The 27,687-nt window shown below is 38.8% G+C and overlaps 1 protein-coding gene across 3 annotated transcripts in view; it reads left to right on the forward strand.

Annotated features, from left to right (window-relative positions):
- The window catches only part of TLK1 (tousled like kinase 1), a 153,496-nt gene that overhangs the window by 105,136 nt on the left and 20,673 nt on the right, over nucleotides 1-27,687 (forward strand). For 2 of the 3 annotated variants that reach the window (XM_002712279.6, XM_070070707.2), the window contains 4 exons: nucleotides 159-269; nucleotides 373-509; nucleotides 3,072-3,260; nucleotides 14,207-14,273. In XM_002712279.6, the coding sequence (XP_002712325.1) occupies nucleotides 159-269; nucleotides 373-509; nucleotides 3,072-3,260; nucleotides 14,207-14,273 (504 nt within the window). Of the gene's footprint in view, nucleotides 1-158; nucleotides 270-372; nucleotides 510-3,071; nucleotides 3,261-14,206; nucleotides 14,274-20,272; nucleotides 20,534-27,687 lie in introns of all 3 variants that reach the window. The other variant, XR_016230817.1, reaches the window with a different exon arrangement.

A 27,687-nucleotide genomic window follows, 5' to 3' on the forward strand; every position in this document is an offset into this window, starting at 1 on the left:
TAAGTAGCATTATAGCATGGTAAGTAGGCTTTTTTTGTTGTTGTTTAGTATCATACTCAGATGTTTAATCCTATCCCTATTTAATGTATTCAGAATATTAAAGATATTCCTAAGTTTTTCATATATTTAAATTCTAGTGTTTTCTACTTATGTTGTAGGCTAACTGTGATCTCAGACGGCAAATAGATGAACAACAAAAATTACTTGAAAAATACAAAGAACGATTAAATAAGTGTATATCAATGAGCAAGAAACTTCTTATTGAAAAGGTAGGTTAAAAGTTCAGTAAATTTTCTTTCACAGCCACTTATGCCTTGTATGCTTTTAAAATGTAAATGAATAAATCTGAGTTATGATTTTGTCTTTTTTCAGAGTACACAAGAAAAACTGTCAAGCAGAGAGAAGAGTATGCAAGATAGATTACGCCTTGGACACTTTACCACAGTTAGACATGGCGCCTCATTTACTGAACAATGGACAGATGGTTTTGCATTTCAGAATCTTGTGAAGTTAGTCATTCTTATTTTTAAAAATTTTTAGCATATGACTTTTCATTACTTTGAAAGATTATGGATTTAGAATTATGTTCTACATCTCCTTACTGGCATTTGGAATCACAGATTTCTTAGATTTGAAAGGAATAGGAAACAGATATATTACAATTTAGCATTAGCAACCTTCTTGATAAATTAGCATTCACCTAGTTAAATATTGATATTCTGTGTTTACCTGTTCTTTGTTGTTAGTAAGGAAAAGAACTCCTCCCCCCACGACTTTTTTATTTTTAAGGAGTGTTTTAAGTTTGTTTGAAAGACAGATAACATCTGTCCACTGGTTCGCTTCCCAAATGACTGTAACAGCTAGGTCTGAGCCAGGTCAAAGCCAACAGCCAGAAACTCCATCTGCCACATGTGTAGCAGGGACCCAAGCACTTGGGCCGTCATTCACTGCAGTGTTCCCAGGCACATTAGCAAGAAGCTGGATTGGAAGTAGAGCAGCTAGGATTTGAATTGGCACTATGATGTGGGATATTAACTTCCCAAGCAGCAGCTTGACCCACTTCCCTATAACACCGGCCTCAGAAGTTTTTCCCTTTTGCCTCAAATGCAGTACTTTTAAGTCATGAGCTGAATATGTGGTGTTAGTGTTTCTGAGGTAAACTTTAAAACAAAGGGATCGTTGTTACTATATTCTCTTGAGTTTGATGGTAGCAGGTAAGGATAGGTTGGTTATGTGTAAAGAGCATCTATGCTGTTCCTTTTTGTGCTGGAAAACGTAGAGAAACCCAGAAGGAAAACTAGTGCCAGCATTTGTATCAATTTTTCCAGAGTTGGAAAACCGAGCCAAAGCCTTTGTTTTACGTGATATCACATCAGCTTTGCTGGTGACTGGTTTCTGGGTGTTGCTGCAGGCTGATCTCCCTGAGCAGACTGATTCAGCACCGCTGATCAGGTGTTAGGCATGCCGCGTGAAGGGCAGCACCCTTGTGATGCTAGTGAGCCTGAGTTTTAATTCTCTGGAGAATAGGAGCAGTTAAAGGTTTATATGTAGTGTGTGTGACTTGAATTGAGCTGTAGACTGATAATTCTGATGGCAAAGTGGAAAGAATATTGGAAAGAGGATAAATTGTTGATAGTTAAGATGGAAAGGTATCTAAATGAAAGATGAGTAAAGCTTGAGCTAAAATATTGACAGTAAAAGTAGAGAACAAGAAATAGAAACCATAAGTTTTGAGCAAGAACCTCTACTGCTAAACCCAGACCTGCACTCTAATAAAGAACTAAAATATGTATTCTGCCAGTAGTTAGTCGTTTCTCTGTTGAGCTAGCAAAAAAGTAAAACTATTTGTATGTCATAAATATTAATAATAAGCATTTATTGAATGTGTTGTTACATGTACATATTTATATCAAGCTATTCATAATTAGTGATATAGCCCAAAGTGGCTAGAGGATTTAATAGACCAGAAATTTCTTAATTTTTAGCCTCAGTGAGCCATTTTCTGTCTTTCAGGTTCTTAAATGGGAAACATTAATAAAATATTACTAATACCCCATTTTTCAAAGCCATGTTAAATTTTTTTTAAAGATTTCTTTATTTATTTGAAAGTCAGAGTTACACAGAGAGAGGAGAGGCAGAGAGAGAGAGAAAGGTCTTCCATCCACTGGTTCACTTCCCCAGTTGGCCGCAACAGTCGGGGAGCTGCACCAATCTGAAACCAGGAACCAGGAGCCTCCTCCCAGACTCCCACACAGGTGCAAGGGCCCAAGGACTTGGGCCATCTTCTACTGCTTTCCCAGGCCAGAGAGCTGGATCGGAAGTGGAGCAGCCGGGACTTGAACCAGCGCCCATATGGGATGCCGGCACTGCAACTGGCAGCTTCACCCACTAAATCACAGCGCTGTCCCCACCATGTTAAATTTTCTTGCTATTTCTTGTTTCCTTAAATTGTCAAAATTCCCCTTTTGTTCCTGGTTTTCTGTTGTTAAGGTTAGTTTTTCTCTCCTTTCAAAATATCGGCTGCCTGTTCTTAAAATTTCTTTTTAACAGAGGTAAATTTAGAAAACAGTACTTTTCATATTGAATTCATATTTGCCTTTTGAAAATTTGTCTGCAGATACTAAATGATGAAACACATTTATAAGATCTACCCTATATTTAAGTTTGTTAGCATCCTTTCTCTCTTTTAGCTCATTTGTGTCATTCAACAAATATTATTGAGCACTTAGTATGAATACTTCGATGGAGTGATAGAATCTATCCAGACACATTCTGATAAAGTGTTTATATATAGGACATTAGAATGGAGGGAGTGGGAAAATATAAGGTGCCCTGAGATTATATAGGACAACACATCTTTCCCTGCTCCGGGGGTTAGAAGCATACCTCCCTTAAAATGATTTTTTCACATGAACCGGAAAGGAGAAGAGCAGGCTGGTTCACAAGAGTCGGACCAAAAAGTTGCAAACTCAAGCTATGAATGTTCATGTTTTTAAGGTTTTTTTCTCCCATGTTTCAACTGTGAAAGGTAATGGAAGGTTAATATGATTTTGTTTTGTTTTTTTATACAGGCAACAAGAGTGGGTGAATCAGCAAAGGGAAGATATTGAAAGGCAAAGGAAACTTCTAGCCAAACGCAAACCTCCCACAGCTAATAATTCTCAGGCACCCTCTACCAATTCTGAACCAAAACAAAGGAAAAACAAAGCAGTCAATGGAGCAGAAAATGATCCCTTTGTTAGACCAAATTTACCACAACTGTAAGCTTCCATTTTTAAAATTATCTTTAAAAGACTGTTGGTGTTGCCAGTGAACATGATGTTCCTAATGGTTGTAATTAAATTAATGAAGTGGAAAAATTGGTATGGCCAGGAAGGAAGGCAATACTGAAAATTTGGCTCTAAACCCCAAGTTTGTGAATTCTACCTTTTTTATGGAGATAACAGTTCTCTTTTAAAACAGGTACTTGGGTTAACTGAAGGAACTGGAATTTACATTCTTCTAGGTTAGAATCAGTTGAAGAGTCAGTTAATGTTTTGATTATTCCAGTTCAGTGTTCTGATTAACGTTCCTTGTTTTGAAACACTGCTAATAAGTAGTATGACAGACATTTTGCATTGTTTTCTCAAACTTTAACTTATTGGTAGGTTATGATTATGGGTAGTGTTTTTTCCCTTTCTGCTTCTCTTTGTTTTCTAAGTGTTCTGTGCTAATGAATTAGTCTTTGTAATTCCGAGTAAAATACATCTAAAAAAAAGTGAATGTGATTATTGTAGAAAATTTCGAAATTATGGAAGAGAATAATGTAGTCCATGATCTTATTTCTCAGAGAACAGCATTATTTAAAATTTCATTGTATAGATGCATCCAAACTTACATCATTTTTCTGTTCTAGAACTTAGGTATATTTATATGAGTAGAAAATATAGACTGCTTTTTTTACCCTCTGATATTTTGTACATATAGATACATTCTTTTCTCCTCTGTTGTCCGTGATTCGAATCCTACCCCTTGCTTTATCAGGAACCTGCTCTGTTGATAGCTCCTTTGTCTCACATTTTCAGCCTTTTGCTCTCTGCAGGTTCCTTCCGTTCAGAAAGCATATGTAAGCAGAAACAGAAAAACTTCTGTCGGGTACAAATCCCAATAGTCTATTTTCTATCTGCCCTCAAAACCGGTTTCTTAGAAGAGTTGTCTGTGCTTGCAGGCTCTTCTGCCTTACCCCTTTTCTTAACTGAAATTGTTTTTCTGAAGTTACCTGCCGTGTTGAAGCTAAATACCATAATTTTGAGTTTCTGACTTGACAGCCTTGAATATTGTCAACATTTTTCTAAAAACTCTTTCTTGCCTTAGTTTTTGAGATACTCTGTTCTAGTTTTCATTTTCATTCATCTGTTTATATCTTCTCAGTTTCTTCTATAGACATCATTTACTTCCCAGACTGTAAAATGTGGGTGATTTTAGGAATCTGTCTTAGGCCATCTTTCTTCTCGCTCCACACTGAGTGCTGTGTACTCTCAGGGTTTCCCATGTGGGATATGGGTGAAGTGCTGTACCAGATATTCACCCTAGTATCTTCACAGAGGAAGATAGCAAAGTAGACAGCAATATTTCACCTTATATTTATATTATTGAAGTTTTAGAGGTCAGTATTTTTTCATTAGAGCTTTAAATCAAGAATATTTATTTTATATATCATTTGGCTATTATTTAGCGGATTGCTTGTCTTTTATAAATAGCCTATAATTAGATATTTTTGATTAATAAACTTTTATCTTTAGTTTGTGATCACAGAAGAGCAGAAAGTATGGAGGGTTCCTGTAAACCCCTGTCCCCACCCATGCACAACTTGCCTTGCTTATCAACATCCTACACCAGAGTGGCACACTTGTTAAAATTGATGAACCTGAATTGGTACATAGTTGTTACCCGAATTCTGCAGTTTACATTAGGGTTCATTCTTGTTGCTGTACATACTGCGGGTTTGTCAGATACATAATTTTTTTAAAAAAATCCTATCTGGAAAATATTTTTCATTGTGGCATTATATCCATTTTCAGTTCATATTTATTGGGGTATAAATCTGATCCTTCTTTGTGCTTTTTATCCTCCCTAGTTTCTAGTCTTTTTTTTTTCTTTTTTTTTTTTTAAGATTTATTTATTTATTTGAAAGAGTTACAGAGAGGCAGAGAAACATAGGTCTTTTATCCACTGGTTCATTCCACAAATGGCTGCACTGGCTGGAGCTGGGCCGGTCCGAAGCCAGGAACCAGGAGCTTCTTCCGGGTCTCCCACATGGGTGCAGGGACCCAAGGACTAGGGCCATCTTCTATTGCTTTCCCAGGCCAGCAGGGAGCTGGATCACAGTGGGGCAGCCAGGACTCAGATGGGATGCCAAATGGGATGCAGCACTGCAGTTGTTGGCTTTACCTACCATACCGCAGTACCAGCCCCTCCTTTTTTGTTTAACCTTTTATTGGATTGATCAGATTTTGTCTATTTCTTTCTTTGATTAGAAATATTACGTACACATGTCTGTCTATAAGGCATCATTATTGTCTTATATAGTCAGAGTTCATCTAGACTTTATCCACATATTTTCCCTTTTCTTTGTTCTTGTTCCTTCACCTCTGATCTACATCTGGTAAGATCCTTCTGTTTAAGAATACCATTTTGTGTGGGTCTTTTGGTAGTCTCTCAGTTTTTGTTTGAAAATAATTTTGCCTTCGTTCTTGAAATAGTTCACTGATTATAGGATTTTAGGTTGGTGGTCATTTGAAGGTATTATTTTACTGTTCTGTGACTTACATTATTGCTCTTAACAAGGTAGCTGCTGTTTTTAGAAAAAAAATCTTTTTTTAAAAAAACAATTATATTTGTAAAAGGTCACTGGGCTTGAAATGTTAAAAACAAAACTGATAGAAGACGGTGTAATAAACAGTTACAGATGACTGCAATAGTGAAATGATTATATTTTGGACAAGGCCTATGGGAACCAAAAGAAGTGGGTGAATCCCAAAAATAGCAGATCCACAGGGCATGGTGGCTTACGTAGGGAGTAGTGAAGAGCTGACTGGATGCCGGAGGTGATGGCAACATGCATTTACGATGATGAGCACTTTTTCTAGAGACTTTTCCACGTTGCTTGCATCCATTTAGATCTCTCTCTCCAATGTGGCTTTTCCTGATAAATGCCCAAGCTGACTGAATATCTTCCTATGTTCCTTACATTCAATGGTTTTTCAGTAAAGAACTGACTGATGGCTAGTGTCTTTGCAATGTGCACAACATTTTAAAGGTTTCTTTCTAGTATAACATCTTTAATGACAATTGAAGTATATATTTGTTCTGAATGCCTTCCCACATTTAACACATACGTGGGGTTTTACTCCCACGTAAAGTCTCTGATGCTGAGCATGGATAGATGTGTTAGCAAAAGCCTTTCTACATCCAGCACACTTACTGGCTTTCTTTCTAGTTGAACTCTCTTATGTTCTCCCACATTGTTTACACTCACAAGGGTTCCCTCTGGAATGAATTTTCTCATGATTGATAAGATATGCCCTCTGTCTGAAAGCTTTCCCACATTGCTTACATAGTTTCTCTCCAGTATGAATTCTCTGATAAGCAGCCAGCTGAGAACTGACTGTAAAGGCTTTTCCCGTTCCTTACATTCATAGGGTTTTTCATCAGTGTGAATTCTCAAATGAATAGCAAGGTTTATACTCTGCCTAAATGCCTTCCCACGTACCTTACATCTCCAGCATGTACCCTTTGATGACCACTGAGTGACAGTGGCTAAAGGCTTTCCCACAAACATCGCATTCATTAAGTTTCTCTCCTGTGTGAATTCACTGATGTTGTGGTCAGGGAAAAACCACTGCAGGAAGATTGTCTTCGCACATTACATTTGAACACTTTCTCACAGTCAGTGCAATTGAAAGAGCTCTCTCCAGTATGGAGATGGTTGGCATGAGAGATAAAGAGCATGTTACACCTGAAGGATGTGGAGAGTGGTTTGCCAGTGTGACATCTCTGATGTTGAGCAAAAGATGAGCCCTGTCTAAAGGCATTTCCACAATCCTTACATTCATGGGATTTCTCTTCAGTATGAAACTTGTGATACTGTACCAGGTGTGCTGGTTGCTTGAAGGCCTTTACACATGCCTTACATGTAAACTGTTTCTCCCCAGTTTGTGTTCTATGATGTTGAGCAAAGTGGTGACTCTATTGAAGCATTTTCCATATACCTTACATCCGTATGATTTTTCACCAGTATGAATTCTCTGATGAACAGTGGTGGATGAACAGTGGGTGAGGGTTTTCTCAGTGCAATATGTAAGTTTCTTTCCTGAGTAGTCTTCCTTATATTTTAGTACCTTGAAGAAGTTTTTGGAGAAGCTTCTCTTAATTGACTTGTGATCATAAATACTCTTCTATATTGTCCAGGTGAACAGATTTGCACAAGCTGGTATATTTTTGAACTATTTCCCTCTTTATGAGTGATTGTTTTTTTGCCTGCTAAATGTCTCTTGACATCTGCCTCTCAAAAAGATCTTCACTTTCCAATTTTTTTCTACAGTAGGACACTCAAGTCCAAAGGTTGTAAATCTCTCCTTTAACACATTTTCGTTTGTGAACTGCTACAATGATAGTTCTTGTATCTCCTCTGTGATGGGCTTCTTGTCAACTTATTGTTTATCTTCCAAGGCTCATTCCCTTGCTCCAATAAAGAACTGGCTTAGAAGTGTGAAGTCACAGGGATACCAGATTCTTGTAGTTCACCAACAGCACACTGCTGTAAAAATGCCTCTGGGCAGTATTCTCCTATTCTCATTCTTCCTGGAAAAAGTCTGTTGCTGAATCCTGGAATATCAACACATTCTGGGGCATGGGTTTTTCTAGTTCAGTAGTCATTTTGCTTTCTTATAATTTCTCTCTTGGAAAATAATTGTATCCTGGGAATGCAAGGTAGCCTTGTTTGGAAGAAAACATCATTTAGAAAAAAATATCTTAAATGGAACATGAACAATATTTGAAGATTAAGTCATTGAGAGTATTTCAAAACAGTTAACCAGTGTCAGCCTACAGATTCATTAAGGCCAGCAAATTCTAAACAGGTTGAAAAGAACTATTTGAAAATTCAGAAAATCAAGGCAATGAGAAAAAATTCTCAGAAACAGCCAAAGGGAAAAAAGATCCATTGAAATAAAAGTTTAGAAAAAGATCTTCCAGGCAAGCACCAACCAAAAGGAAGTTGTATTAACTCAGATACAGTGAAAATTTAAGATGAAGAAAAAATTAGAAATAAAGTGATTGTTCCATTACTATAAAAAGTTGAAATAACCTGGAAGATGTATTCTAAGTAATTTTAAGTTTGCATACACATAATTATATGAGCTCAAGATAAATAAAAAGTTGACAATACTTTTAAAGACTAGGCAATCCTCAAATCATAATGGGACATTTAAACACAATTTGTCTTAGTAATAAAACTTGAAGATAAAAATAAAGCAGTACAAAACAGAACACATGGTATGGGATTAATGTGCTTGTGAAAAACTTCCCCCAACATCTGCAAGTTGTATGTTCTCTTTTTAAATAGGAATATCTATATGTATTTTAAAAATTTGGTCATACAGCAAAGTCTCAACAAATGTGAAAGGACAAAGTTTTTGAAAGAGTAGTGTTGTTTTTAAAATGTTTAATAGAACTTCTGAATGAAATGATTAGAATCATACAGAATGTATTCTGTGACTACAGTGAAATTAAACTATAAATCAGTTATGAAAAGGTAGTGGAAAAGTCTTCAGTGAAGTTCTGGAGGGAAATATACAGCCTTACTTACGTGTATAAGACAAGAGGAAAAGCTAAGTAGTAGAGTTAACCAAAGAAGGAAAAGGGAAAAGAGCAGAAATTAATGATATAGAAAACAAACATACAATATAGAGAGAATCACCCAATCCCCCCAAAAAGTGTTTTTTTTTGTAAAAGAAGTGAAAAAAGTTCAATCAATTTGTAAGACTGATTTAAAAAAAAGAAACCATTGTTAGGATTGGAAAAAGCAATTGTTCCTACTGAGCTCATAGATATTTAAAAGAAAACAAAATATTATAAAAGTCTTAAATTGGACAATTTTGTGAAATTGATGAAGTTCTAAAAAAACAAAATCCAAGTAGTTCTCTATTAGAGAAGTGGAATCTGTAAATCTGAAATCTGTAAATCTGAAAATCTTTGATCAAAGACAACTCCAGGTTCAGATGATTTGGTCTAAGAATTTTGCCATTTAAGCACGAAATAGTGCCAGTCTTTTATAGACTCCTGGAGAACCGGAAAGGCAGAAATACTTCTAGGTTATTTTATGAGGTCAACATAATGTTGCCAAAACTCAGCAGTGTACATGAAGAAAAATTACAGGTGAATCACTCCTAGAAATAAATGTCCAGATCTTAAAGTATTAACACAAATACAGTATGAAATACATAAGAATGATAATTTATTGGCCAGCGCCACGGCTCACTAGGCTAATCCTCCACCTGCGGCCCGGCACCCCGGGTTCTAGTCCTTGTCAGGGCGCCGGATTCTAGTCTTGGTTTCTCTTCCAGTCCAGCTCTCTGCTGTGGCCTGGGAAGGCAGTGGAGGATGGCCCAAGTGCTTGGGCCCTGCACCTGCATGGGAGACCAGGAGGAGGCACCTGGATCCTGGCTTCAGATCTGCGCAGCTCCAGCTGTAGCGGCTACTTGGGGGGTGAACCAATGGAAAAAAGGAAGACCTCTGTCTCTCTCTCTCACTGTCTAACTTTGCCTGTCAGAAAAAAAAAAAATGATAATTTATCAAGACCAAGTTGGGTTTATTTTGAATATGCAAGATTGGTTTAACATTAGAAAAATTATTATGATTTTCTACTTAAAATTCGTATAATCATCTTAATAGATGCCAAATCTTTGATAAAAAACCTCAAATAAATTTCACCATTTATCTGTGATGAAAACTCAGGCAGTAGATATCTTCCTTAGTGTACAGAATGCATTCATTTCTATTTTTGCTTGAATATTTCTGTGCTGTACTCTTGTGTCACCATGTGCAGTGCTCTGCGCCTGTCCGTGCTGATTCTTCCTGACGTCCCCCTGCTGTTCTTTCTAATCAGGTTCAGATGTTAGCTCTTCTGTGCCTTTCCCCAGTTTCCTATAGGTGAAATGTATCTTTTTGGGGGGGGGGGGTTTGTATACTCAGAGTTCTATTATTCAAGTTAGTTACCTGCTTTGAAGTCAGCTGATGAGCAGCCTTAATCCCATTTTAACCCTTTGCCTTGTAAAATACTATTCACAGCTTCCAAATAGGTTATTGGGATGTGGCATTTTGGGGAGATAGTTTTCTGCCTACCACAGTTGTTCCTTTGGGTGTATATCTAGGTGTGGTGCTTCAGATTCGTATGGTAATTTTGTGTTTAACTTGTTAACTGTTTCATCACCATTTTCCATGCCAGCATCATTTCACATTCCCACCAGCAATGTCCTGTTTCTCTACATCTTTGGCATTACTTTTTATTTTCCCTTTCTAAAAATCATTACCACTATAGCATGTACAAAGTATTGGCTTATTGTGATTCTAATTACATTTCCCTGATGATATTAAACATCTTTTATTGTGATTGTTGATCTGGAAATCTTTTAGAGAGTTTGCTTTGCTCATTTTTAAATTCTGGACTATTTTGGCTTTTTGCTATCAAGTTGTAAGAGTTGGCATGTATTCTGGGTCCTAGTGTTTGTGATACATGATACGCAGATATTTTCTCCCATTTTGTAAGTTGTCTTTTACTTTCTTGATAATGTCCTTTGATGTACAAAAGTTTTTAGTTCTTAAGAAGTTCACTTGATCAGTTTTTGTTGCTATTGCTTGTGCTTTTGGTATGAAATCCAAGACTCCATTGCTGAATATGATCATTAAGAGTTACCCCCATAGTATCTTCTAATCATTTTATAATCTTAGTTCTCAGATTTAGGCACTGGTCCATTTTTGGGTAATTTTTGTGCATACAGTGAGGTAGTGATTCAACTTCATCCTTTTGCACATGGTTCTCAATTTGTCCCAGCACCATTGAAGAGACTGTTGTTTCCCCATTAAGTCTTGCTGCCTTGTCAAAATGCAATTAATTGGCAAGCATTTTTGGATGTGTCTCCGGACTCTATTCCTTTGATATGGAAGTATATTCTGATAGTATTGCCACACTGTTTTGATTAGCATAGTGCAGTAAGTTTTGAAATTGGATGATGAGTCCTCTAACACTGTTTTCTACTTGAGACTCCTGTGCAGTTCCCTGTGGATTTGAGAATCAGCTTTTCTGTTACAGTAAAAAGGTACAAGTTTTAAGAATTTTGATAAGTTACAATGGATTTTTAGGTTGTTGTCCTTTTTACAGTATCAGATCTTTTAGTCCATGAACATAGAATGTCTTTCTATTTAATTAGGTCTTTTAAAATTTCTTTAGCAATGTTTTGTTGTTTTTCAAAACTACACTTTAAAAATAGGAAATTATACTGTTATGCAGGTAAATGAATTAATTAAAATTGCCATACCAGTGGCATATAAGTAAATCCAGAAACTTATTTCTGTTTTCCACAGGTTTCCTTGATTACATTAGTTGAGATATTTTCAATTTTAGTTTCCAAACTTCATTTTCTTTTACTTTCACCACTCCCTCTGAAGCCTTTTTCCTTTCTCCCTCTCTTAACCCATCTGCATTTACACTGTAACATTTAATTCTCTAATTGTACTACAAGAAACTTCTGCCACCAACTATTGCTGTATTCATTATAATAAAATCTAGTAGCTGTGGTACACTAATATTTGGTAGAGAAATTTAATTTCAAATATTTATTTAACTCTTAAGATGTTTTTAGTGGAATACTAACTAAATTTCTTGTTTGTTTCCTTTGAATAAAGTGTTGTTGAGACCTGTACCAAGCATAAATAAATCGCACCTGAGTTAGGAGCTTAAGCCAGTAGCCTCAGAACACAGAAGTAAACTAACATACGATTACTTGAATATGATAGATAAAATTCTTTCAAAATTGGGGTATGAAGGATTTGTTGTTCTTGTTATGGATTCATTTTTTTAAAGTATTTATTTGAAAGGCAGAGTTACAGAGAGCAAGCGAGCAAGGGAGAGAGAGAGATCTTCCAACCACTAGTTCAGACCCCAGATGTCCTCAACAGCCAAGGTTGAGCAAGGCCAGAGCCAGGAGTCTGTAACTCCATCCTGGTGTAGGGGCCCAAGCACATGGGCCATCTTCTGCTGCTTTCCCAGGTGCTTTTATTTGGAGCTGGATTAGAAGTGTAGCAGCCATGACACGAACAGGCACCCTTATGGGATGCTGACATCACAGGCAGTGGCTTAACCCGCTGCCACAACGCCAGCCCCAACTTTGTTTTTTCCTTTATCTGAATACAGAATCTTTAAAAAAAAAAAAAGATTTATTCATTTATTTGAAAGTCAGGGTTAGAGGGAGAGACAGAGAGAAAGTGAGATATTACGTCTTCTGGTTCACTCCGCAGATGACCACAATAGCTGTGGCTGGGCCAGGCCAAAGCCAGGAGCTTCTTCCAGGTCTCCCTTATGGGTGCAGAGGCCCAAGGACTTAGGCCATCCTCCACCTCTTTCCCAGGCCCTTAGCAGGGAGCTGGATCAGAAGTGGATCAGCTAGGACTTGACTCGGTGCCCATAGGCGATGCTGACGTTGCAGGTGGTAGCCTCACCACCTGTGCCGCAATGCTAGCCCCCAGAATCATTTTTTCTTAGGAAATGCTATACAGTGTATAAGTCTTGCTATAGTCATACATACATTAAGTCAATTCTCTTTGAAAGTTATATAAAAATATTTTTTTAATTTATTTTATTTTATTTTTTTTATTTTTTGACAGGCAGAGTGGACAGTGAGAGAGAGAGAGAGAGACAGAGAGAAAGGTCTTCCTTTGCCGTTGGTTCACCCTCCAATGGCCACCGCAGCCAGCACACCACGCTGATCCGAAGGCAGGAGCCAGGTACTTATCCTGGTCTCCCATGGGGTGCAGGGCCCAAGGACTTGGGCCATCCTCCACTGCACTCCTGGGCCACAGCAGAGCGCTGGCCTGGAAGAGGGGCAACCGGGACAGAATCCGGCGCCCCGACCGGGACTAGAACCCGGTGTGCTGGCGCCGCTAGGCGGAGGATTAGCCTAATGAGCCGCGGCGCCGGCCTATATAAAAATATTTAAAACTAATAATAGAAATACAAGTTGAGCATCTCTTACCCAAAATGCTTAGAACCAAAAGTGCTTCAGATTTTGGATTGTGCAATATTTTCATATACATAGTGTGGTATCTTTTGGGATAGGACCCAAATCTAAACACAAAGTTTACTTAGATCTGTTTAACCAGCACCTGTTACACATAGCCAGCTGGTAATTTTATACAGTGTTTTTAGTGGGCCTGTGTTTTTTCTTGAACCTATCGCATGAGGTCTTCATGTGTGAAATGAAGACCACTTAGGGCAGTATGTCAACACTCCAAAAGTTTCAGACTTTGGAGCAAGCAAATGGGAACTCTTTGTCTGCCTCCTCACCCCTCTCCTGTTTCTCTGTGCCTCTTGGATAAAAATACAAATGAAAACCTGAATTTTCAGATTAGAGGTGCTCAACTGTGTAAGAATTTAAGTTCTCTCCCTCTTCCTTTTTTTAGAACCAGTGCCCAACTGGACTGATTCCCTGTTATCTTTTGGATGTTTCCATCAGTGTCACCTCTAGTCCAAATTACCATAACACAGCTATTCACTATCATATCACTTTTTATGTTGTCCCACCACTTGCTGTTATTCAGAATTATTTCTTCATCGAATGGTTTCTTTTCTACCTCCTTATCCCCACTGTAAAGTCCAACTGAAATGTAAGGAGGAATTGTCTTGTTTTTCCAGGGTATCCTTAGGAGCCAAATCCTAGAATATTGCTTGATGTGTGGTACTCACTAAATATTTATATTAGTTCATTTTTCCTGCAAAGCTGTTAAATGTAGTCTGAAGATTATCATAAAGAACATTTGGCTTATATGTTTTGGGCTGGAAGTTGTCAGCATTTTAGTATTTACATTTGATTCATTTGACCATATTTTGCTAGTTGTTTAACATAGTAAGTATTGATCTCAATGTGTAGAATTAAAATTTCACTCTTGACAGGTTGACTTTGGCAGAATATCATGAACAGGAAGAAATTTTCAAACTTAGACTAGGACATCTCAAAAAGGTATGTGACACATATGATGTGGGTTTTTAGTTTGATTTGTTACCAGAGTTTGTGGAGAGTTATGTTGTTAGTCTCTTATTGAAGAAGTCAAACTTTGATAGAGAAAGGTCCCAAATTTAAAGCCTCAAACAAAAACAGATGCATTGAAGTTTCATTTTTATATTGAATATATTCAAATAGCAGTCCTTAACCATGTGGCAAATTAAAAATACTGAGATGTGACATAGGCTTATCTAGGAATGATCCCTAGCCAGATGTACAGGGTTCTTAGTATTCTAGGTAGTACCTGTTGGTAACAAATGCTTCATTTTGAAGATGAATTGTAAAATTATGTGCTATTTGTGTCAGGTTTCATAATAAATTGAAATAACAATTATAAACAAATAGTAAGCATTTCTTTGGCTTAACTTTTAATTTGTTGTATGCTTGGTTAAGTGTTTCAATTAAAATATGTACGTGGGAACATTTAAAAAGCCAATTCAGTAATAATACAAAATGGCATAATTTATTGAAAGAAATGTTGCTGTGTGTCATTGTAGTACATTTTTATAATGTATAACTTTGTTCCTGTGTGTAAATGCTGAGATTGTAAATAATCCATTGTTTTTACAGGTCTTAATTTTAATTCAAACCATTTCAAAGAAGTAATAATAACAAAATAGAATTTTCCCTCAAAATAAAGCTCCTGGCAGATGTAAAACTCTTATTCTCTGACCACAGTGTTTTAGTCTGCTTTTGCTTGTCAGGCTATTTAAGAAATTTTTTTATTAGATTGAATTATAGCTAAGATGAATTAGGGAGTTAATTGAGGACAGAGTCTGAAGTCCTTTCTCCAGGGCAGAGTGAGAAAGGACAGAGAGACCAGAGAGCTGCTGTCAGTTACACACTAGTTACTTGTTGAGAATTATCAGTATGCGGGGGACCCCTGCCAGGTAATAACACTAACAGAGAAAAGAAAAAAGTGATTAAATACATAAAATTTGATTAGTGTCCTTTGCTGTGCCATATGTATCTGTGTCACTGCTTAGAAAGCTCCAGCCTAGACTACTCAGATGGTGGATTTGAAGTAATTTAGTTTGACTTGTGTTTCAGCCCTTCTGTTCTGTCATTTTGAAATTGTTGAGTATTTTTTCTATTCTTTGAACAGCTTCAGTATTTCTTTAATACAGCGGGAGCTATAGAACTATAATAATTCTGTAATAATAATAGGACTATAAAGTAGTGTATACAAAGAGAATTTTTGGTATATAATGAGTCACAAGAATTTGTGTGCCCACCTAAGCTTTTTGGATAAAGAATCACAGGGATACATGCTTCATGGCCCAGATAAAGATTTAGCAGTGATTTCTAACCAGCTTCTGGTGTAAAGAGGATACTCCGTATATACTTAGTGACACTGATATCAACTGTACTTGGAATTTTAACTACAAGGTTATTTCCACATACAAAAGCAAATTTTAAATTACTCTGATGATGATATTTTACATGTATCACCTGTTCTATTAGACTTTTATAAAATCTGAAATTATAAAACAGTTAAATTAGGAATTGACTATGTGTATGTCAGAAATAATTTGAAAAGGCTTCAAAGGAGGGTTTGCTTTTGCTTTAGTAGATTTGTGGTTGATAAGTTTTAAAGCTTTCCAGGTACTTTGAAAATGTTTGGTTTCTATGAAAAACGCTTCTACTTTCTAAAGTGTGGTATATAGTTTCATGTTTAGGTATTATATCAACATTTGTAAACTTCTAGAATACTGCACCTTTTCTTCTAACTTCCATTTTATCCTCTTTCCCAGTGTTGGACTTCTATATTTTTCATACTTATTCATTCTTTCTAATAAGTGTCTCTCTTCCATAATCTTTTTTTTCCTTTTTTTTTCCCCCAGCTGTTACCAGGTTGACTAAGCAATCTTAGATTCTAGCTTTATCTTCTTGTTAACCAATTTACAATACATCTTTTCTTTGACCTCCATCATGGAATAATTGGGAGGAGTAAATGAACTAATAATGCTGAAAGATACTCCTAGGTCTTGAATACTCATATTTCCTTCTGAGAAACTATTTTGGTTGGAAAGAACGCATTATAAAGAAAGTTGCTCTCTGTACATACAGAGAGCAAAGTTGAGCAAGTCATGTCACCTAAAGCACAAATAACCAGCAGCTGCCTGCTTATAACTGGATTGTTTTTTGAGTTGTACAATTAAAAAATAAAAAGCAGGAAATTAGATGTATTAAAAAGAATTTATTTGGCGCTCTAAAACACAGTTGGAAAATGAGTCATCAAAAATAGGTTGTTCTATTTTCTGAAAAAGAGATTGGACAGATTGTTAACACCCAGGACAGGTTTGAATTGAGAAAAGATGTTACTTACCACTGCAGTCTTATCAGCTTCCTATGCTCCTGGCTTGTTTAAAAGCTGACATGAATTGTATCCCAACTTGTAAGTATATAGCTTCTACCACAGGCTGAATCCAGTCTGATCTGTGAATAGACGATGTCCATTGTGACCTGCATGGGAAATAGCCTGTGGTATGTACATCTGATTATCAGGGTTGAGGTTGGGAACGTGGCATACTCATGCGTTATTAGCAAGGATGACTTGCTTGCACGCTTTCCCCTTAATGAACTGTCCATGTTAAGCAGAATTATTATATTAAATTTGTTAACACTGAAAAATAAAAATTCCTTCATAAACCACATGGATATATGAGAATAGAAGGCCTATTTGCATTTTCTTGAAGTGGCTAATTATGACATGTATTTCATAATAACCTTAAGTGGGTAGGCCAGATAAAATATGAAAAAGCATATTTACCATTGAATAAAACTGTTCAGACCACTTCCTATGCTACTTTGTAAGTTTAGAAAGTTGTTAAAGTATAATAGAAAGAGGAATGAGACTCAACAGAAACCTCCAAAATTAAGTTCATGGCTAAAGCAAATAAGATATTTCTTGTCACCACCAAAAAATAAATGCAAACTTGGGGCTTTGTGCAGCATCATTTTTTCCCTATTATATCAAACAGTTCTTTTTATCTAATATTTATAGTTTTAACTTTTATCAGTTTATGCAATCATTACTAACTCATTCACTCCATGATTACATCCTGATACAGGCATGATTCAAACTCCCGTTTTAAGACAATTATATAATATTTTTTATATAGACTTTGAGGTTGTGACCAGTTTTGAGTGAACATTAATTTCAGCATTTTGAATGCCACCGTCTCCTGGCTGTGCTTTGTTTGAGGGAACGCAGCTAGTAAGGGGCAAAGCCAGGGCTTGGCTTTTCCAACTGCTATTTATTGCCTACATCCATATGTGTTATTCCTAGAAATCTTTTGTTGTAGATGAATAGCAAGTTGATTCTTTGTAAGAATTAGCTCACTTGTAGCTTTACTGCATCTTTCTTAGAATAGTGGGAGTGTTTGCTTTTCCTTAAGTTTTTTCTTTTTTTGAAGCATGTTAATTTCATTTCATTCCACATAAGAGAACAGTTTTAAGTTAATTGTTTTGGATGTATACATTTTTTTCTTCCTCTCCTTGGGAATTATGTTAGTGACTGTTTTACCAGCTAGAATGTTTCTTTATTATTTGTTAGTATATTTCACTGTGCTGGTTCACTATCACATGCCTATGACAGCCAGGGCTAGGTGAGGTCAAAGCCAGGAGCCAAGAACTCAGTCCAGGTCTCTCATTTGGGTGGCAAGTTACCTGACTAATTGAGCCATCGCTGGCTACTTCCTAGGGTGTAGAGATGGACCAGGACTCAAAACCAAGCACTCCAATATGGGATTAACCACTGCACCAAATGCGGGCCCCTAATTTTCACTCTTTTTTTTATTTTTTTATTTATTTTTTTAATTTTTGACAGGCAGAGTGGACAGTGAGAGAGAGAGAGGCAGAGAGAAAGGTCTTTTTTCCATTGGTTCACCCCACAATGGCCGCTGCGGCCGGCGCACCGCGCTGATCTGAAGCCAGGAGCCAGATGCTTCTCCTGGTCTCCCATGCAGGTGCAGGGCCCAAGGACCTGGGCCATCCTCCACTGCCTTCCTGGACCACAGCAGAGAGCTGGACTGGAAAAGGAGCAACTGGGACAGACTCTGGTGCCTCAACCGGGACTAGAACCCGGGGTGCCGGTGCTGCAAGCGGAGGATTAGCCTATTGAGCCGCGGCGCCGGCCTCTTGTTTTTAAATATACTGGAGAAAACACTTTTTAAAAAAGTATAAATACTCTCAAGTAATTATTTTAATAAGTTTTGAAGATTTAAGATTTCACAGAATAGAATTAAATAGTAAAATATATGGAGACTGTATAAATTATTATGAAACTACTTCATAAAGAAATTGTAACCTTTTTGTTAGCAGTTAATTATGAGGTCTTCCCTGGTTATCACTTATTAAAAGTTTTTAATTACAAGGAGAATAATCTGCTATCTCAGAAGTTATTCCTATAAGGTAAAACTAATGATCTTATTTTATGTACCTGTGCACACCCATGTGGAGTCTGGGTTTAAGGAAACTAATAGATCCTTTGCCAGTTTGCTCTTATGATTGGTCCTGTTTTAGTAACAGTCTTTGATACATTCTGATTGTAGAAAAAACAGTTTATCTTTGTAAAGGAGCTCTGCTGGGTGTTTTTACAGTCAGATCATTACTCTAGAGTTGAAAACTGGGAGTGTTTTCAAGGATTGTTAGTAAATGAACACACATAACTAAAATGAAAATGACTAAAAAATCACCTTCTTGTTAAAAGTTCTTTCTGTAGTCATTCTATTTTTTTTTTTTTTTTTTAAGATTGATTGATTTGTTTGAGAGGCAGAATTACAGAGAGGCAGAGGGGGAGAGAGGTTTTCCATCCTGTGGTTCACTCCCCAAATGGCTGCAATGGCCAGAGCTGGGCCGACCCAAAGCCAGAAGCCTGATGCTTCTTCCAGGTCTCCCATGTGGGTTCAGGGTCCAGGGACTTGGGCCACTTCTGCTGCTTTCCCAGGTATACTATCAGGGAGCTGAAAGTAGAGCAGCCGGGACTCAAACTAGCACCCATATGGGATGCTGGCACTCAGTGGCTTTTCCTGCTATGCCACGGTGCTGGCCGCCTTTTTTTTTTTTTTTTTTTTTTTTTTAATCAAAGGATACAATTTATGAACTGTAATACTTCAAGCTGATGAGAAAATATGAATTTTGAAAGGTATTAGGACCAATAACCTGTATGTCTTGACACTGCTACTTAAGTTTGTAATAGGAACAGCATGTGAATATGTGTTGCTCTTATTTTCTAGTCTTTAAATTTCATCTTCTTGATTTGAAATGTTTGATTAGTTGGAAAGATGCATATAGGAAGTTTGATAGGCCGGCGCCACGGCTCACTAGGCTGTTCCTCCGCCTGTGGTGCCGGCACCCCGGATTCTAGTCCCAGCTGCTCCTCTTCCAGTCCAGCTCTCTGCTGTGGCCCAGGAAGGCAGTAGAGGATGGCCAAAGTCTTTGGGCCCTGCACCCACATGGGAGACCAGGAGGAAGCACCTGGCTCCTGGCTTTGGATCGGCGCAGCGCACCAGCTGTCGCAGCCATTTGGGGGGTGAACCAACAGAAGGAAGACCTTTCTCTGTCTCTCTCTCTCTAGAATAACAAAAAAAAGCAAGTTTGATAGCTCAGTATGGAATATTAAATTGTGAAGCAGGAATTGACTTTATTGTGTGTGTTTTGGTATGTGTATGTGAGAGTGTGTTTATTTGATTTATAAGCCCCGAATATAAGTGCCAGAGATTTTATTGGAAAAATATAACCAATTTGTAATTGAAACAGGATTAGTCAAGAACCATCAGCACCAACACAAATGTATCTTTGCAGACCGAAGGAATCAGCTAGTTTACAGTCATCTCAATCTCTACTAAAACAAAAATCACATCCAACATGCCACCTGACACCATTTCTTTCTCTCTCTCTCCTTTGCTCCTTGCGATGTGGCATTCATCTCTCCTTGTGCCTCCGTTCTGAAGAGATAACAGTATAGCAACAACTCTGCCACTGAAATCCTGTTCTCTGACCGATATTGGCACCTGCAAAGAGAAACAACCAGTAACAGGCAGCAGCAGCATCAGTATTAATCTTCCATGATGAAATCTTTACAGGTCAAGAACAAGTACACAGCTCTTTTCTCACTCCTTCACAGTGGACCATGCAACTAGTTGAAATGGAAGACAATGGATTGTCTGCAAGCCTTTTGAACAGTGGAGGAGAATACAGGGCGTTGGTTTTAGGTGAATTGACCCCCAAATATTCTTGAAGTTTGATGTCCCCTTTGGTCTTCCTTTCTAGAATGCCATTCATCCAATTTATCAGACCCTTTGTATGATCACAGAAAATAAGTTTGCATATGTGACATTTCTTGTCACTTTACATTTGAATGAAAATAATGAGCAGTATAATGCTGGAGGGCTTAATCTGTAAATCTAGATGTTCACCTTTATGACCATGACCAGAAGATATCTGGGAATTCTCTCAATTAGAGCCAACCACATTGTACATTATGTTTCTGTATAACATAATACAAGACGTTACTTGTGTAGGCAGTAGTTTTCAGTAGAATTCTGGTGAAAATGTACTTACACTAGAAAAAAATCATGAAGAATGCTACAAGGTTCTTGGTGTGTGTGGGCAAGAAAGGTGCCAAGAAGAATGCTGGAATTCTGTACTTGACATTTGTTCTTACTCCCACTTTCCATGGAACATGAGTAGTGGTTTATAAAGGATGATCATGTTGAGGGAGCTTGGAAGGAGCTGCTGCTGGGAAGGCGCTCTATTTATGTTCTGATCTCCTACTCCATACGGACCTACAGACATTCCCTGGCTCTGATTTTCATACACCTTAACTTGGTAGTAAATAATGTTTACTTACCAAAGTGAAAATTCAGAGGTAAAAGGAGTTTTGTTTTTGTAGTGTTTAATATTAACCCAGTTGCTATATAGGCAGTGGAATTAAACACATTTTGGAAGGAATCTTAGAATTCTTGTTGGCTGTTGGCTTGAGCAAAGATCGATGAATTGCGCTTTGTCAATTCAGAATCTTTGTTCACAAAAAAGATAGTTGCTTGGCCATTGGGCCCTCCCAGTCAGAACTGTAAACCACACTATTTATACTTGTATCTATAATGAGAGTATAGAAAACTAGGATCTATTCATTATTGGATAGAAAGTCTAATTGTTCCATACTTGGAAAATTTGTGGAATCCATCAGCATCCTGAGGAAGAGTAGAACGAAGCAGAAAGCTCAGAGGAGGGCCACAGTATAATGTACTAGAACATTGCACCTGTACTTGCATGCATGGATTTCAAAATTTCTATACCACAGTCCACTTACATTTTAATTCCTTTTAAGATTTGTGCATATATTTGAAAGTCATAGTAAATAGAAAAGGGGGAGGAAAGAGGAGAGAGAGAGAGAGAGAGAGCGAGAGAGGGAGATCTTCCATCTTCTGGTTCACTCCCAGAATGGATGGGACATACTGAATGCTGGAGTTGCAAGTGGCAGCTTAACCTGCTGTGACACAATGCTGGCCCCTTCCATAGATTTTTATTTATTTATTTATTTATTTTGACAGGCAGAGTGGACAGTGAGAGAGAGAGACAGAGAGAAAGGTCTTTCTTTGCCGTTGGTTCACCCTCCAATGGCCGCCGCGGCCGGTGCACTGCGGCCGGCGCACCGCGCTGATCCGATGGCAGGAGCCAGGAGCCAGGTGCTTTTCCTGGTCTCCCATGGGGTGCAGGGCCCAAGCACCTGGGCCATCCTCCACTGCACTCCCTGGCCACAGCAGAGAGCTGGCCTGGAAGAGGGGCAACCGGGACAGAATCCGGCGCCCCGACTGGGACTAGAACCCGGTGTGCCAGCGCCGCTAGGCGGAGGATTAGCCTAGTGAGCCGCGGCGCCGGCCCCTTCCATAGAATTTTTAAAGTGCTCTTGTATGAGCTAGGACTTGGTGTTAGCGCCTTCTACTTAAAGAATTTCACCCCCATAATGCAACAATTACAATTTTTTTCAAATATGCTAAATATTTAAATTTTGCCGATCACTTGAATTCTTAGATTTATTTGCTGCTCAGAAGGTAGGTTTTTAGTGTTTGGTTTGGTTTAAATTGAATAAAAAAACTGACAGAATCAAAACATACATACATATGTACATTCATTCACTCACTCATTTACTTAAAAGGCAGAGTCACAGAGAGAGAAAAGAAGAGACAGAGATCTTCCACCCGCTGGTTTACTCCTCAAATGGGCACAATGGCCAGGGCTGGGCCAGGCCAAAGCCAGGAGCTTCATTAGGGTCTCCCATGTGGGTGCTAGGACCCAAGCACTTGGGCATCTTCCACTGCTTTCCCAGGAGCATCAGCAGGGAGCTAGATCAGAAGTGGGACAGCCAGGACATGAACGTGCGCTTATACAAGGTGCTTGCTGGTGTTGCAAGCGGCAGCTTTACCCACTACACAACACTGGCTCCAAACCATGCTTATTTTAATGGTCATTCCTAGTTCGAGTTTTCACTGTATATATTGATGCATTTGTAAACTGCCATCTCCCTTTTTCCCCTGAGCAAAGAAGGAAATGCAGTGTGGGAAAGGAAAATATTAATAGTTAAATCTCTGTGCTAATTGTCTAGGCTACTTAGACACACTGGAGATGGTAACGGTATGCTGCCTTCAGTTTTAAACAGCTTAGTGATTGGGGATAGAAGTATAAGTAGCATTCACACAAAGATACTTCCAAACAGTCATGGAAAAATGAAATTCAATTTATTTTTGTGTAAAAGAATTTTGAAATCCCTAATGTTTTTGTATAACATAGATTTTCTGTGAGCTCTTTAAAAAAATTGTATTTATTGGAGAGAGATCAATTTTCCATCGCTGCTTCACTCCCCAAATGGCTGTAATAGCCAGGACTGGGCCAGGCTGAAATCAGGAGCCTGGAACTCCATCTTGGTCTCCCAGATGGGTGGCAGTGTCCCAAGTACTTGAGCCATCCTCCACTGCTTTCCTAGGGTTGTTAGCAGGATGGTGGTTTGGAAGTAGAGCAGCCAGGACTCAAACCAGTGCCCGTATGGGTTGCTGCATCACAACACCAACCCTTCCACAAACTTTATGAAGACCCCATATATAGTTAGGAAAGAAAACCTCCTAATTTTTTTTCTTTTCCTCTCATTCCTTCACCAAGCCTACAGTCATTCTCAAACATAAGTATAATTATAGGGCAGTTATTTAAAAATTGAAATAAATTCAGACTTGATTTGTCTACGTGGTATTTGTTGATGAGTTGGTTCAAATTTCCATTGGCTCATTTGTTTTGTATCCTTAAGGGATATGAGAGAGCATATAATCTCTTTTTTTTTTCTTTTTGATTATTCACTTTTTTTTTTTTTTAGATTTTTTTTATTTATTTATTTGACAGAGTTACAGACAGTGAGAGAGAGAGAGAGAGAGAAAGGTCTTCCTTCTCTTGGTTCACCCCCCAAATGGCCACTACGGCCAGCGCTGCACCGATCCGAAGTCAGGAACCAGGTGCTTCTTCCCAGTCTCCCATGCGGGTGCAGGGCCCAAGCACCTGGGCCATCCTCCACTGCCCTCCTGGGCCACAGCAGAGAGCTGGACTGGAAGAGGAGCAACCGGGACGAAAACCCAGTGCCCATATGGGATGCCGGCACCGCAGGTAGAGGATTAGCCAAGTCAGCCATGGTGCTGGGCCCCTAATCTCTTTAAAAAAAAAAAGGATTTATTTATTTATTTGAAAGAGTTACTGAGAGGCGGGGCTTGGGGGGGGGGGGATCTTCCATCCACTGGTTCACTCCCCAAGTGGCTGTAACCACTGGAGCTGAGCCAATTTCAGAGTCAGGAGCTTCTTCCGGGGCTCCCACATGGGTGCAGGAGCCCAAGGACTTGGGCCATCTTCTGCTGCTTTCCCAGGCCATAGCAGAGAGCTGGGTCAGAAGTGGAGCAACTGGGACCCAAACTGGTGCCCATCTGGGATGCTGGCACTGCAGGTAGCGGCTTTAACCTGCTATGCCACAGCGCCACCCCCTCCACTATCTTTTATTTTTTTTTTAATATTTATTTATTTGGAAGTCAAAGTTACACAGAGAGGGGAGAAGCAGGGAGAGAGGGAGGGAGAGAGGTCTTCTATCTGCTGGTTCACTCTCCAACTAGCTGCAACGGCCAGAACTGTGCCAGTCCGAAGCCAGGAGCCTCCTCCGGGTCTCCCACACAGGTGCAGGGGCCCAAGGACTTGGGCCATCTTCTGCATTTCCAGGCCACAGCAGAGAGCTTGGTCGGAAGTAGAGCAGCTGGGTCTCAAACTGGTGCCCATATGGGATGCTGGCGCTTCAGGCCAGGGTGTTAACCACTGAGCCACAATCCGGCCCTCCTCCATTATCTTTTAATAATGGCTTTTGTTAATTTTGCCTTTCACTTTCCTGGTGATAAACGTTTGGAATGACATTAGAAATAGTATACAGAATTGAGAGCTGGTTTTTTTTTTTTTTCTTTTTGAAGGCTTACATCTCCTAAGGGGTTAAGGTGTTAAGCTTTTAAAAATTAATTGTATTCTAGTGGTTTTTTTTTTTTTTTTAAGATTTACTTTCATTTATTTGAAAGGCAGAGTTAGAAGGAGAGACAGAGATCTTCCATTCGCTAGTTCACTCCCCAAATGGCCCCAATGGTCATGGCTGGGCCAGACTAAAGCCAGGAGCCAGGAGCTTCTTCTGGGTCTTCCACATGGGTGCAGGGGTCCAAGCACTTGGGCCATGTTCTGCTGCTTTCTCAGGCACATCAACAGGGAGCTGGATCAGAAATGGAGCAGCCGGGACTCAAACTGGCGCTTATATGGGATGCTGGCACTGCAGGTGGCAGGTTAACCTGCACCACAGCGCCAGCACCCTGGTTTCCTTAAGCCAAGTAATGTTACAGTTCTGTTAAGTAGACTCTCTCAAGCTCTTTGCTTTTCTATCCTGTCACCCTTTTTATAATGTACCACACAGAAATGATACATCAGAATACTGACTGCCTTATCTTGGATTTACAGAAAGACTGTTCATAGGAATTAAGTTTTTTTGGTGGGGATAACATAAAGCATACATTCAGAATTTACTAAATAATGTAATATATTCAATTTTTTCAGGAATTATTGGTTTTATATGTGACAATGCATTTTATAACTTAAAGCATTATATTATAAAGCATTAATGCGTACACACTCCATTGTATTAAAAATTTTTTTTAAGATTTAATTTGGAAGTTAGAGTTACAGAGAGAGGCAGAGAGAGAGATTCCAACTACTGGTTCACTCCCAAATGGCCTCAACAACTGGTGCTGGGCCAGGCCAAAGCCAGGAACCAGGAGATTTCACCCAGGTCTCCCACATGGGTGGCAGGGACCTGAACTGGTGCCCATATGGGATGCTGGCATTGTAGGTGGTGGCTTTACCTGCCACACCACAATGCCAGCCCCTTCATCTTTCTTTTAATAATTGCCTTTTGAAAGATACCCATTTTGAGACATGCTTAAAAATACTTGAAATCTCTGCAGTTTTTGTTTTTGAGAGGCAGAAATAGTTCCCATCCATTGGTTCACTCCCCGGATATACACAATGGCAGGAGTTGGGCTGGGCCATAGCAGGGAGCCAGGAACTCAATCTAAGTCTCCTACATGGGTGGCAGGGACGCAGCTACATGAGTCATCTCTGTTGCCTGAGCAGGAAACTGGAATCAGGAGCCTGAGCTGGGTATTGAACCCAGACACTCAAGTATGGCCAAATGCCTGCTTCTACCTATTCATTTTCACCTGAAATTTTATAGAACTTTTATGTTGCTCTATTTTCAGCTTAGAAGTTGAGCCAACGGTATGTTAAGTTGCTAGAAGAGACTTTGATTATAAATGGAAAGCATTTCTGTGCTCAAGATATGGTAAGGGAGAAGCTTCTGGTCAAGTTGCTGTGGGATTTAGTTTTTCATATAAATTTCTAAAATTCAAAAATGTTGAGGTATTTTCTGTAGGTTACTTAAACAATGAGGCAATGTTGAGATCTGTTGTATACATGTATGATTTGGCCTTTTTTTATTGAATTCAAAATATTAGAGTTAATATTAAGATACCATTCAGACAGCTATAGAATGAACTGTTGTCCATTGTCACATCTTTTTGTTTAAACCCAAAAAAGCCATGTCCATTTATTGTGTATTTGATCACCAACCTCCCTCTTTAAAACAATCTATACTCATCCTGTCCCTTCTGAATTTCTGTTGCCTGCAGAGAACAGTTCATTTCCAGAAATGATACTTGTCTTTTTTTCCTATGTCTTCTCTGATTTAATTAACTGCTCAGCTAGTGGATGGGTCCAGGATGAAACTTGATAAACTTATTATGCAAAATTTAGCTGGTTGGATTTTTCTCTTTTATTCTACTGATCGGGCCAAGCCTGGCCATGAGTGTGAGTATTCCATTCTGTGATGAATTCAGGTCAGTTGTGAGCCCCTATCATCCTTGCTTCCCAAACCCTTTGAAAAAGGTTGATGCTGAGTGGAGCTCGAGGTGTTAATACAAAAGTAAAGCAAGGATAGCCTATTCTAAAGTAGCCTACAGGATGGCTCTTGCAAATAATCCATCGCAAAGATAAAACTACTGCATTCTAGACTGTAAGGTTAGACCAAACTGGGCCTTGCCCCTTTCTCTTCTGTGAAGGTACTAGATAGTGCTCTAAAATTCGCCTGAGAGTGTATTATTAGTCTGCCCAGGATGCCACAACAAGGACCAGAGCAGGTGACTTACACAGCACAAATGAATTTTCTCACAGTTTGGGGTCCAGATCTCCAATATCAAAGTCTGGGAAGGTTTGGTTTCTGGTGAGGGCTGTCTTCACTCTTGGCAGCTGGCTGCCTTCTTGCCCTGTTCTCACTTTTTCTGTCATAGCCTTTCCTCTGTGCTTCTGAGGGAATGGAGGAATCTCCTCTTGGGAAGCTGCTGGTTCCACCACGAGAGTGAGCCCCGTCGTCGTGAGCTAAACTAACACTGGTTACCTCTCAAACGCCCCATCTCCAGATGTCATTATATTGGGGGTATTCAAGCTTCAGTATATGTGCATTCGGAGTAGAATACACACATTCAGTCATTAGGATTTGGGAAAAATTACTTGGAGCTACAGGGTGACCTTGCAGGTTCAAGACATATGAAGTCATCTTCAGTTACACGATGGGATATGTAAATATATTTCACTATGATGAATATACAGATACGTCTGTCTATATATAAATTTTGGTTCTAGGTCCTTCCCTTGACATTTCCTCTTATGCACATAGAATCTAGAATCTAGACTGACCTGCTTTTTTTCCAAAAAACAAAAACTTAACAGTGACTTTATGACTTAACAAAGACTTAAC

This window comes from Oryctolagus cuniculus, chromosome 3 (assembly GCF_051225735.1).
Source record: "Oryctolagus cuniculus isolate XC-2025 breed Fujian yellow rabbit chromosome 3, ASM5122573v1, whole genome shotgun sequence".
In the NCBI taxonomy this organism is placed as follows: domain Eukaryota; kingdom Metazoa; phylum Chordata; class Mammalia; order Lagomorpha; family Leporidae; genus Oryctolagus; species Oryctolagus cuniculus.